Here is a 14,033-nt window from a genome sequence, read left to right as displayed (position 1 = left end):
AGGTTAACATACATTACCTATTTATTATAATATTATATAATATATATAAAAATGTTTTTTTTTTTAATTTTAAACAGTAGACTTATCGCGACCCAATCTTAAAGCTTAGTGACTCAAAATTGGATCGCGACGCATAGTTTGATTACCACTGGCCACTGCTATAACTGGTATATAATTTATAACAGATACTTTTCATGAATACAATTTTTATTTTAATATATAATAATGTTTACAAAATAAAATAATAAAACATAAAAAATATAATATGTCAAACTTAAGCTAATTGTAGGTAACGTCCACACAATGTGCCTAAAAATTAATTTTAACAAATAACTATGATCATTATAATAATTTATAATACCATTTATATTTATGTACATACCGCCTACTAAAAAACCTATCAATATAGGTTTCTATATTATTTTTTAATTTTACTTTTGAGCAATTCGAAAAACAATAATGACTACGAGAACATGTCGTTCACAAAAAAAAATCATCCATTGTTAGATTCATTTAGAACGTTATTATAATATTTCTTTCTCGTTGTACGAATGTATATTATGCGCAAGAGAAATCACTGACAACGTTATTAACTTATATTTACACACGAAACACAAAACCGTCGCGTTTTGCAGAAAAACCCACATCGATTGGTTCCGGAGTCTTACTAGGAAATACCGGACGCGTTGGACCGCACACACTAGGTCGCAGGCGTGAACAAGTCCTAATGGTATCGGCCGTCGTTTCTATACGGCCGATCGTCGCGATGATAACCCGGCCCGGCCGGTCGACCGTTGTAGTAACCGTCGGCGCCGCCACCGGAATGCCGTTGACCGTAACCGGTGTCGTTACTGGCGGCGGTGGGTGCCCCGTAACCCGTGGGCTTCGTGGGCACCATCGGCATCGAGTGGCCCGTGGCCTTCCGCCAACCGTCCAGATACTTGCGGCGCTGCGCCTCGTCTTCAGCCGCCTCCCTCAATCGGCGTCGCTGCGACTTCGACGAACTGCTCTCGCTCGAGTCCTCCGACGTGCCCAGGCCCATGTCCTTGTCCTGCCTCGAGTTGGCGGCGTACGGCTTGCTGGCAGACCCGTTGCCGCGGTACCGCCTGTCCGCTTCGCCAAAGTCCTGCTGCAGCAGCGATGGGTGTGGTATGCAGTACGGTCCACGGGCAGCGCCGTTGTTGTTGTAGCCACCTGCCAGCTGCTGCGCCGACTTACAATCGTCCGCTACGGTGGACGGGCGTCGAGCTTTCCGCGACTGGCCGCCGCCGCAGCACGCGCCTGGACCGAACAGTGACAGGAGCACCGGCAGTAGGATCATGCCGTGCAGGGCGCCGAACACGATCACCAGGAAGATCATCTTGAAGAACACCATGAATATGTAGCTGCCGGCCAGTATCAGGGCCGACACGCCCAGCACCGTGCTGACAGCGCCCTGGATGATCGGCAGGCCTAGCGCGTATAGGCTCTCTCGGACCCGTTCTGAGGGACGCGTTGCGGTGGACGACATGTACGCGTAGCATATGTGCGCGGTGAAGTCCACCGAGAACCCGATGCACATGATCAGGTTCACCATCGATATCGTGTCCAGGTTGACGCCCCATAGGGCCATGTAGCCGACCACGCCCAACTCGATGGACACGATCGAGAATGCCACCCACAGGGAGCACAGCACGTTCGGTATGAACAGGAACGAAATCAGCATCATCGTCGCCCCGCCCACCACCATGGATTGGATCGACGTAGGCCTAACGAGTTCGAACTGCCGAAAACACAAAAAATAATGTATCACTTTTAGTTACATACATAAGTATACTTTATAGGTATCTGGTATATGGCCCTAAACAAGTAGATGTGGATGATGCGGATGTATTCGAAAGCTTTTTTACCGTTATAGGTATGTTTCTATTGCCATTTCAAAGCAATTCATCGAAGTTAATATTACTTTAACGCTTCCGGAAATCATTTAAAATAAAAACAAATATCACGCTGAATCAAAAAAATCGATTATTGTTTTAGTTTTAAAGTAGATACACGTTTGATGCTACGAGCTACGATATATTGTTTTGGTGTCATATTTCTAATCGGGTAATCAAATGATTAATGGTTTATGGGAAGTATTATAAAATATATTTTTAAGGGGATAAATAATTTTGTGAACCACACATTTTTTACAAGTATAATAGTATAACGACTGTTTGGTGCAGTCCAAGACATTTATGTCGACGTTATCAGCTGACTATTTTCAAACTATTGATCTTCACGAAACATTTAAGTTTTATGCGCCTACTTGATTTCGGTACAGGCCAACTGGCAATTACAGTTTATTTAGAGACTATCCGAAGTAAACAAAATATTATATAATTTTAGATTATTCGTATATCAAAATATTACACATTATTATATAATATTGACAATATTGTATATAGGTATATCTAGTTTATAATATCATTGTAATGCGTAATTACTAATCTTACCTGATCAAAAAATACGAAGTAAGGATGGAAAACGCTAACATTTAGCGGAGACTCGTGAGCGATTTTCCGCAGTTCTCTCACCATATCTTTTTCCATGTTTCCGTCGCTAATATTTACCGCCTGTATCATAAATCGAGAAGCGATGATTTTGGTACCGTCGTCGTTAAACTTAACATCCAACGAAAACGGATTCGGTTTGAACAGCCACAGCTATAAAAGCGTATACGAGCAAACAATTTATTAAAAGTATGTCAACTATTCAAAATCATGAAATATTTTTTATTTATATATATATTTGAAGAGATTTTAGTTAGATAGGTATTATTTTTTATCTCGATGATTGTGGTTAGGTAGGACATGGCGTGTGTGTAACTGAATTCCCAGGTGGTCGGTTACCCATTCAGAAACTAGCAACTAGCAGCCGCTAGCTTTTAACACCAGCTCTCTTAGGCAATTGGTGCGTCCACTATGCCACACCTGTCCGCATATAATCATATAAAATTATTATATACTAAAATGTTTTAAACGTACGTCGTTTAGTGTCTGCAAAAACGTTTCACGTGTATCGATGGTCACGTTGAGTTCCTCTTGGTTTCGATTCACATAATTCACAAACGATCGTACCCAAGACTCTGTGTATAGTGGACTAGATATGAACGTTGAATTCTCAAAAGTCTTGGTCAAGTTTTCTATTTCGTTTTGTATGTCCACGTCCCAATAGTCCAATTCGCCGGCAATTATTACCTGAATAGAAATATAACAGTATTATGTTTATGCTGTACATATTATTTTATGTAAATAATATTTTAATTTTGAAATGTTTGATAAACTAGTATTTTTCAACACCTGATAACAAGACTAGTTCAATAGATTCGTTTTTATCGCGCTATCCTTCATTGTAAAAATGTTGGTTGTATTACTTATAACTTGTATCAGTTGCATATTCAACACATCAAACTCGTCAGACACTTTTATGAGGGGACCGGAAGCTTTGCACTAATAAAATTCCATATTATGGAAAAACTTTTAAAACGCGCATCCGTATTCTAAAGCCATTTCTTACTAATTAAATTATATTTTTAGTTTAATTATGTTAATTTATCGGAAATAAAAAATTATAGCATTCCCATCGAATACATATTATGTATGAAGTATGAACTAATTATATTTATATTTAACTGCTGCTTCGCGACTTCTCGCAGAACGGTTTATTTTTAGAGATTATACAAATACAACGCCGCAACGGTCATATAACGACCAACTATCAAAGTTTAATACTAATATTTTATACTAAATTTGGTCGTTTATTTAATACAATAATAACATGGTATACGTGTCTACTTCGGGGTCGTAATCGTCGTATTACATTTTATTCAACCCTGGCATTTTTTTCATTTTCAAGATTTATGATTATTACTGTTAATTGAACTATATCTAATAATCAATTCGACAAAATGATCGTTTTCTGACTATTATACATTCAAGCATGTAATATTTAATTATAATTTATAATTATATCAATACAACTGTCCCTCATCGTGACTATATAAAATAATATACGTCAGTACGTCATCAATCACCATCACATGAATACATTCTAGTCAACCGGAACCTTGAATATTAATAATAATATTAGTTCATGAGGTTATATGATTACACTCAGTATTACCTAATAACGGATGGATATAATACAGACAATACAGTTAATCAATAACCACAGTCCATTGACCATTATTGTTCTTATAATATGACGTACTTATATCAATAAATTCTTAGAAAAAGAGATTCCGACGACAAATGGAAACACGTAGAATAATACCATCAATCGCCATTGATTATTTTATTGTACATAATACATGCTCTAAGATAATAATATTTAAATATATAACTATATTGTCTATATCTGTACACTGCACTCTCGGGTATTAAATTAGTCTATATATACTCCCGAGTTCTCTAGACCAAATAATTTAAAATTTCAATAATTTATAGTTTTTTGTTTCTTTTTTTTTATATATAATTTTAGTACCTCCTGAAACATTATAATATTTAAATACTGAAAATGAAAAAAATGTTTACAGTTTATAAATAAATTTAATTAGATTTTGAATTCTAGTACCTATAGGTATAAGTATACCTATAATAATAATAATATATCATGTAATATCGATAGTAATAATAGTAATTTACGTATGTTATTCGTACCTGGATTCTGTACGGGAATTCTCTGAAATAAAAATCATCTCTGTCGTAGAACTCGATGGAATACGAGTCGGCCCTGGACAGTTTTCTCCTCTGCAATCCTTCTTGGATGGTGGTGGTGCCGTACAGCGCGCCCGCCAGGTATCCGGCGAACACCAAGAGCACCATCAACTTAACGTACCACTGGTTCAACGCCCATCCCAGACTGTCCCGGCACCAAACCATGATGGCGTTGTCTGGGTTGTCCCGTGGATTTCCGGGGTCTTTGGGGTTCACTCCGCCCGAACAGAACACTCTGTACAGCCACGATTCTTTGTCTACAATGTAAATCACACTGCTGTTTAATATCAGGGTAAGTGTGATACTTATATATATGGATACACGCGGGCAATCGCTACAGTGATTGATTTTATAATATTTAATGTGTCCCAAAGGCCAAAAATCCTGTTATCATTCCCGCACACATCAGTGACATTTGCGGAACATCGATGTATTCGTATTTAAATGTGGATCTCTCGACAAGCGTAATATGCATTGTGAGGCACTTATAAATTTATAGTGTTTTGTCGTTTTGTGAAATAATATAATTATAGTAATTACTTTTTATTTGGTATATTAAATACCTAGCCACCTATAGGTAAAATACTCGTACTATTTCTACTATTATATTATTATAAAATGTAATTATTTGTTTTTGCATTTTAATTTGTTTATCTATATGTACCTACACGATTTCTACATGGAAGAATGCACAAACTAATACACAGTGAAAACGTAAAAAATAGATATGGCAAGTAACGTACCTACCTATAGGTAGGTACCACTTCTATCGAAAACGTACATATTGCAATAGGTCTACCTATATTATATTCTATACAATAATACCAACACGGCTACACTCTGTGGTTATAAACTTCACGTACAGTCGTACAGACATCCCATTCTTATATAAACGCATTCAAATTACCGTATAATGTTATACGTGACACACGATATATTATTGTGGTATGGATAATATTATTAATATTTTTTCACGCGTACACATTCTATGCCCATCTCACACCCATACTTATCTATATATAGATATGTTCATTGTAGACGGTCAACTTTGAAATAATATATTGTATGATGGCTATATGAATGATTATCAGTGAAACGTGTATGCATTGAAGTTCAAACATGTATTTATAGTAAAACGTTATTTTATATCTCATTTAAATTTATAAAAACAATATATTATTGGACATTTTCAAGAATCATTTCAAAATAATTCATAACCGCTTATCGGATGTCCAGTGTACGTGACGTTACAATTTTATTTAAGCATATATTATAATATATACTACCTATGTATACATAATAAGTATCTACCTATATTATAACTTTAGCAATGACGACGATCGTTTAACATAACTTTCGAAAATGTATAAAACTATTGTATACGTATATATTACAACGGTTTCTGGCATTGTTATTTGTAAATTGTAGTTAGGTAAGTATATCTAAGTATACTATTTCTGTTGCGTAAAATAACGATTTAAAATCACTGGGTAGAGGTTTAAGTCTTATGTATTACATATACGTATTATTATATTATATTTTAAACAGTACGCAGTTATATATTCTAGTTCCAAGCGTGTCTGCATACTAATTAAAATAATTATCAGCTAGATATTTACTAAATATGATATTTGTCAACAGTATAATATTATATAATATACATATACTAAATTATCATCACCTAGTGTAATCGTAAAGCATATAAATTATATGATATAATATAGGTAGGTAAGCTATCTAATACTTTGGTTCTGACTTAAAGTTAAAATATACACATGGAGCTGGAGCAGCAGAATATATTATAAACAATTAACTAGGTATAAAAAACCTTATGATTTATCGGAAACTACTATTAGCCATAATAATATGATATTATTTCCTAAAATATGTAGTATTGATATAATTTAAATAAGATTAAAAAAAAATCAATTACAATTTTAAAATATATTTTGAAAGGAATAAATCAAGGACGGCGGTGCCCTTTGTTTTTTTCAATATTTCAAAGTTCTGGTTTTAGAAAAATGTATATTAAGGATTAAATTGAGTTAGATTTCTATTTATAATAATTAATAAGTATTAAAAGATTCTAATTTTTTTTTATTTATACTTACTTTAATATTTGTTTTATTTTGTATACAAAACAATATTATATGAATAATCATTGAATTTATCGAGAAATAACAGACTCGAAACAAACATATTATATTGGTCTATCAAAAACTTTTAAAACCGAAAAAATGATCACAGAGTAAAAATAAAACTAATATCATTGTAAAACAGATACTTTTAATTTAAAATATAGATTCCGACCAGGTTTTGACTCCTAATATTTTAAGGATTTTTGAATTCCAGAACCGGTTATTTTAAATTCGGTTCCAGTCACTTGACTAAATAAATCTCAAATATTATTCTGTTTATGATGGTTGTTCTTATATAGTTATATGGTTACTGCCGTTATACTGGAAGTTGCGAAAAATTGTAATAATGTAAGTATAGAAATATCAAATATTAAAACACAATTTAGTATTAATTGTATATATTTCATAATATTTTAATTTCCATGTTATATAAATAAGAATAATGTAATATACTTAAACTTAAAATATAATAATGTACTGAAGTGTTCATTTAGAATCATTACATTTCATAACACTGTAGGACCAAATACACTATTTAATTTAATTGTCGAGGTTTTACATTATGGATAACGGTAGTCAAAACTGTTTAATTAAAACGTTTGCATCGTCCAAGACTATACTATATAATTATATAGAATTATATACTAATATACTGCACGGACAAGTATCGCGTCGGTTAATTAATTAAGTATGTTCAACAAAATGACTACTAAGGTTACCACGAGAATACTCTAAATTTTCCTAAATGATAAATTATACCGTACTACGCTGAAAATAATTTTTTTTTTTAATTCTTAATTTAATTTTCTTTTTACGTGATCGTCAATTCAAAGAATCGATCGGTTTATATATTATCCGTCCGATCCGCGACTTTCTTCGGTCATCGCACTATAGTGTATACACGTATCGCCCATTTCAAGGCCAAACGTATACCCGCGTAGGTAGTCGTCGCAAAATTAATAGGTATAACATACATATAACGGTATAACCATATTATACCTATATACGATAAATTAATGAAATATATATTATATACACATCTGAGCTTTAGTAAATATAATAATAATTATTGTTATTAACTAACTCGACTTTACGGCCGCACATGGTATATCCATATTATAGATAATATATGTATCTTTAACATGTATATTTCCTATTTAATCCGGCAAATATAAAATACACAACTATTTGTACAATATTGCTTTAGTTGAAGTATTAGTGGTATACATTTTAAATCACAGAATGTACCAAATCCTCTTATGATCCATCATTGCATTTCAATTTATTACTGACATAATAATATAATATGAATATTACGTATATATATTATCATTATATTTATTTTATCATATTAGACATATAGTACATATAGTACATTAGTTATATTTGTAATTATATAAAATATATTTTAAATTTATGTTCGTTGTATATTTTTAATTATCCACACTCCTCGGTCCCAATAAGTACGGATAATCAACGTATCACTGAATTATTTTAAGAAAACTTTTAATAAAAAAAAAAAACGATGGCAATTATCCAGAATAATTTTTATATTATGGTAGTATAATAATTGCTTCAATACACACCTCAAACAACACACCCTACACTCTACAGTACGCAATGACGGCCCACATAAATATAAAATGTTCTACCCATACGTGAAGAATGTAAATTTTTTACGTACATCGTATTATAATCATAATAGTTAATTTGGATACTATACCAGTACCTATTTAATTTAAATATTAAAAACTTTTAAATTTTATATACTACTTTTTAAATTTTAAATTACGATAAAAAGATAAACAATTTTCAATAGAAATATACTAATATTATAGTCTATAGAGACATCAAACCGGTTAACTACCATTAGTAACAACAGGTTAGTGAACCTAAATTCGGACCATTCTGTAAAAAAAATAAGGTCATAATGCATAAACAACATTTTTTATCAATTGTTTTTAATTTCTATTGTATAGTTAGTAATCTCTTAATAAATTCCGTTTTTTCCATATGCTATTATAAATTGCAGTAAAGAAATCATGCTATAGTAAAAAAATCTTGGAAAATATGAAAGGATAATTATATATTATAGTTATATATATATATATATAGTTACTAAAAATGTGAATCGAAAAATTTTAATAGTCTTATAAATAATATTTTTGGAGCGTTTATGAAAAAAGTTAAATAGAAATACGAACTGTATAGGGTTGTAAATTAATAATGTATCGGATATAGACAAAATAAAGAGAAAGGAGTTTGAAAGTTGACACTAAGTAAAAGGAAAAGGAAAAAGAATCCCAGTACCTATGTGTGTACAAATGTTAAAACTATGAATTCGCAAAACTTGTCATTCGTGTATGGATATAAATAATAATTGTTCGATTAATCTATATTCTATTAAATACGAAACCTTTTATTAATATTATATCAGAAGGTACGGTGAAAACAAATGAAATTATATGACATGTTATTGCCGTTTCCTGAAAAGTAGTGATTTTGATTTATTCACTTTAACACGCTCGTTGCTGTATGTAATAATATTTATTTTTATTTTTATCGAGTAGGTACAAAAATTAATAACGTTTTTAAAAATATTATTTTTTTACATAACTTTAAGTCATTAAAAATTATAGCATTTTTCTAAAAAATATACTTTTTTTATTTTTATATGGTAATATAATGGTTCCTTTGGCCCCACCCACCATAAATACGACACTGTATCTAATATTAAATAGATCACCCTACATTATTGTATTTCTTATGAATAATAATATTTTAAAATTACGACACGGCGAGTTGAACAAAATCTAGTCTACCTAGTGTAGACTATACACGTGTTTAATATATTATATTGGAAAGAAAGAGCAGTGTCACTCAGCGCCGCTCCTATATAATATTTTATTGCTGAATATTAAATAACGATCATAATATACGTTTTATTTACCTGACATCGACACCGGTTTGACTTTAACGCACGTGATGGAGTGTCGGTTGTTGTGCTCTGCATATCCGGCGATAGCCATGCACGCGGAAAAGAACGTCAGGTGCCATACGAATATAAAACAAACGGCAAATCCTGCGGAGGGAAAAAACGTAATCGTATAATAATAATATATAATAATATAATAATTATGTTTGTATGACGCACATTATCGCATAATTATGATGTCGTCATTATATAAATAGGTATATGTAGGTATATTATACGTAAACAATTGGTACCTACCCGAATACAGGCAGAATATTTGGATGGCCGGAAACGGGCTGAACTTTCCGATGCAGAAGCTCACTATGTCCGTGACCGAAGTGATGGTAATCGATACGGCGGCATCGGACAGCGTTCTCGCCAATCTTTCGGGCACGTCCATGGTGACAGGAGTACGTCGCCAAGCGGCCAACATCACGAACGTGTCATCGATTCCAATGCCTGAAAAGCGCAGTGCAGACGATATTAATGCACGTGAGACAAGATTATTATCCACGTATTGTACTTACATAATACAATACAATTAATATACAATATCACGACCTATATAATACGACGATATCAATATACAGGTAACGTTACCTACGTCATATGTTATATAAAATATGTATATGACGTACTTATACTGCAGCTACTTCATACCAATCAGAACCATCGTGTTAAGGAGGACATTTGCTACAAGCACCTCAGCCTGTTATACTCATGGTTAAAATTATATATAGGGTGCACCAATATTGAATAAAAATAACAAAAAATGTTTGACAATTTGACATTTTAACTACATTTAAACAATTATACCTACTCTAAAGTTATCAGTATATTATACACGAAAGCAATATGCACAAGTTCTAACCACAATATGTCTATCTGAGATAAAACTTCGGAATTGTATATATATATACATATAATAATTAAACATTTAATGGATCACGTGTAGCACAGTGCAGCACGTATAACGTAGTAAAAATTAAAATAATACAAGCATTCAAATCAAATTGCATAATATGGAAACTTTTATCTTGTTGAATTAAATTAACACAGTTTACTTTTTAACACAACACTTCGTCTCAAAGCATAATGTTAAAAACAAAAATATGAGCATAATTTTAATCTTAAAAACAGAGAACGGGGTATGGAAGAATAATCACGCATTGAATGATCGTTGTGATATAAATCAGGGTATGTACTTTATGCGCTAAGGATTAAACATGATTTAACTGCTTACTAGCCGTGTACTGTACAGTTAATATTTTTACGGCAAAATGAACAAATTTTCTGTTCTTACAATTAATAATTATCTAGTTTTTATGATAACACCAAAAATGTACTACAATGGTTAATGACTTATACCGTATTGCGCTTAGTAGATAATTTAAGAAAAAAATTATTGTAGATTTTCGGTTAAGCGCATCGTTAATTTAACTATAAGTATTATTTAAAATATTTTAAATCAATAATAATATAACGTCATAAAATATATTGCATGTTTATAAAAATCTAACGAGTTTATGAAATAAAAAAAAAACAAGCATACTTGTAAATAGTGCATATGGAAACTGGGATTATATTATTAAAGATTTTTAATTAATCATAATGAAATAAACCATATGTAATCTTAATTGTTAAAATGCATTCTATACTTTCTGTAAAAAGTGAAAATTGTCTGTTTAGATGTGTGCGCATGTCAGCGAATGTGTGTCAAATAAAACGGTGCCACGAACGACAACGGAATGGCTAATAATCGCATATTGGATTATTTGTAGTCACGTGTTTCTTTCATTATTATTTTTAGTTGATTTTACATTGTTGTACAATCCAACAATTATACGACTATACACAATTTATATAATATTAAAATAGGTTACAACTTAGGTATAAGTAACTTATATCCTGTTATAATAAAATAAAATTATAAAAAATAAAATAGGATAATGTGGACTTAATGCCGATTTCAAATTTAAAATAAACTAATGCTATTTTATACTGCTATAGTATGCTAATTGTTATTTCTAGCTATTACCTATTTATATGTATATATCTAATTTTATTATTTTATGTTATTAATATATTTTATTAATAGAATTTAAAATGATAGTCTTATGCAAAATTTATTATTAAAAAAATATAATTATTCTGCAGGTATGTTAGCTTATTAACTTTATCAAATACAATTAAAAAATAATAAACATTTATTTTTCGAGAAGTAATGGAATACAATTTAATATGGGTTTATATAAATATATAAGAAGACAGTTAGTTTTATTTTATTTTCAATTTTTTCATACTATAATAGATATGTAAAACAATTTTGAACAATTCTAATAACTAATATAGGACTATTTTAGGTTACTAGAAAACTAGATGAAAAAATATCATCATGTTACACTAAAAACAAATAATAAATAATGAAGTTATAGGTATAGTATAGGTATCTATAATACATGTGTATGAAAACCAGTACATAAGTAGTTATTATGGTATTATACATTTATACCTAATATAATATAGTGTAGAATATAGGTATTTAAAAAATAAATATGTAAATCTACATTATTTATATGTAATGAACATTGAATTCTTTGAATTCAGTGATTAAAAATATTAGTACAAATAGAACCCTACTAAACTAATTTGTTTTCATAGCTTATGCGTACGTAATACATAAATCAGTATTTAATTATTTAAATTTGAAATATTGTTAAAAATAATGGATTTGGTAACGAATATTATCTGTTTATCTTTAATATTATATAAATATTATCAAATGTAAAATAGAATCCATTCATAATAATTATAATATTGTTATAAATTTATAATACATAAAATGCACCCTACTATTAAATATATTATGAGAAAATCAGCTGTTATCCGGTAACAATTATGTTTTCTAAAACTTTTTCACTTGAAACGCGTTAATTATCAAAAGTAGCTTAATATATTCAGTTTTCACAATTCAGTTATTATACACGAGAAAAAAACGCAGAATTTTTAACTATTGCTACCACTTATTAAGAACACGGAAAAATTAGATTAAATTTATTCTTACCTACTTTTCATGGTTCTGACTAACCCAGTGATTACAGAAACAAACATAAGCTAATTAAAATATACCTACTCCGTTACCTATTTGAACTACATTTTATTTGCAGAGATTTAATAAAATTAGTTTGTAAGTCGTAACTCGTTTAAGTATATTATGAAGCATTAGCTATATTATTTAAATTAACGTGTACAGCTAAAAAATAATGTTTTAAATTGTATAGGTATTAATTTAACCCAATGTTCTACGGATAAAAATGCCAACTCATTAAAACAGTTCTATATTATATGATTATTAATATCTATTTATGTCATGATAGTCAACCATCAATTACTTTAAAATCAATTTATCGTACATAAATCAATAATAAAAATGAAAAAAAAAAACAAATATACAATTTTATTTTGTACTTATAGGTATATTTAAATCGATAGAAATTTTGTGGATTTGCGCTGAATATAATTGAATATCCGGTTTTTTCTTCTTTAGTTATAAAAAAAAAAAACTGGTAGGATTTCTATCTTGAGATAATCAGCTCTTTCCCAATGTATTGGCATTCTTACTTCTATATATTTAATAATACACTAGCCGTAAATAATTGTACTTATTATATACAGGACTGAAGGAAAATATAGGTAGGTTACTCACGAGACTCATGCATCGTCATATAAACATATATTTTATCCATTTAGGGGCACAATTTAAATACCTTACTACCTAGGTTTGATATAAACGAGTCCCTTAAGGTGAAGTCGGGAAGTAACTTAATCCATAACTAATTTTTATAGTTAAAAAATAAATATATTTTGTCTTAAAATAATAATGATTGATTTGATTGAATTTGTTTTACTATATACAAGATGTTCCTTATTCATTTTTTAAATAAAAATAATTGTTCACTGTTACCATTGCGTTAAAATGGTGTAATATAGAGGTAAAACGGATTCAACCCTTTCTCCCTGAAAACTCGTTAGGGATATCCTAGAATTTGATAATCGTAATCTCTGAGACCTATAAACCTCTATATTGCAGGCTGCGTACTATCAATACCATGACCAATCAACGATATACAACCAAGAATAGTCCAACAATATACAGTCGTTGGTAATAGAGTAATAGAGATT

At 30.6% G+C, this 14,033-nt stretch overlaps 1 protein-coding gene across 1 annotated transcript in view; it reads right to left on the bottom strand.

The window, feature by feature from the left end:
• Nucleotides 1-189: 189 nt before the first annotated feature.
• LOC132927930 (patched domain-containing protein 3) overlaps nt 190-14,033 on the bottom strand; it is a 29,110-nt gene continuing 15,266 nt past the window's right edge. Inside the window, exons 5-10 of the mRNA XM_060992500.1 lie at nt 10,110-10,310; nt 9,828-9,959; nt 4,683-4,996; nt 3,009-3,221; nt 2,478-2,687; nt 190-1,762 (exon numbers count right to left, since the gene is read on the bottom strand). Coding sequence (XP_060848483.1) covers nt 725-1,762; nt 2,478-2,687; nt 3,009-3,221; nt 4,683-4,996; nt 9,828-9,959; nt 10,110-10,310 — 2,108 coding nt within the window. The 3' untranslated portion in view covers nt 190-724. The remainder of the gene's footprint in view (nt 1,763-2,477; nt 2,688-3,008; nt 3,222-4,682; nt 4,997-9,827; nt 9,960-10,109; nt 10,311-14,033) is intronic.

The sequence above is a fragment of the Rhopalosiphum padi genome, chromosome 1 (genome assembly GCF_020882245.1).
Source record: "Rhopalosiphum padi isolate XX-2018 chromosome 1, ASM2088224v1, whole genome shotgun sequence".
In the NCBI taxonomy this organism is placed as follows: Eukaryota; Metazoa; Arthropoda; class Insecta; order Hemiptera; family Aphididae; genus Rhopalosiphum; species Rhopalosiphum padi.
The sequence above is the reverse complement of the archived record's forward strand: the minus strand, read 5'-3'. Positions and strand labels throughout refer to the sequence as shown.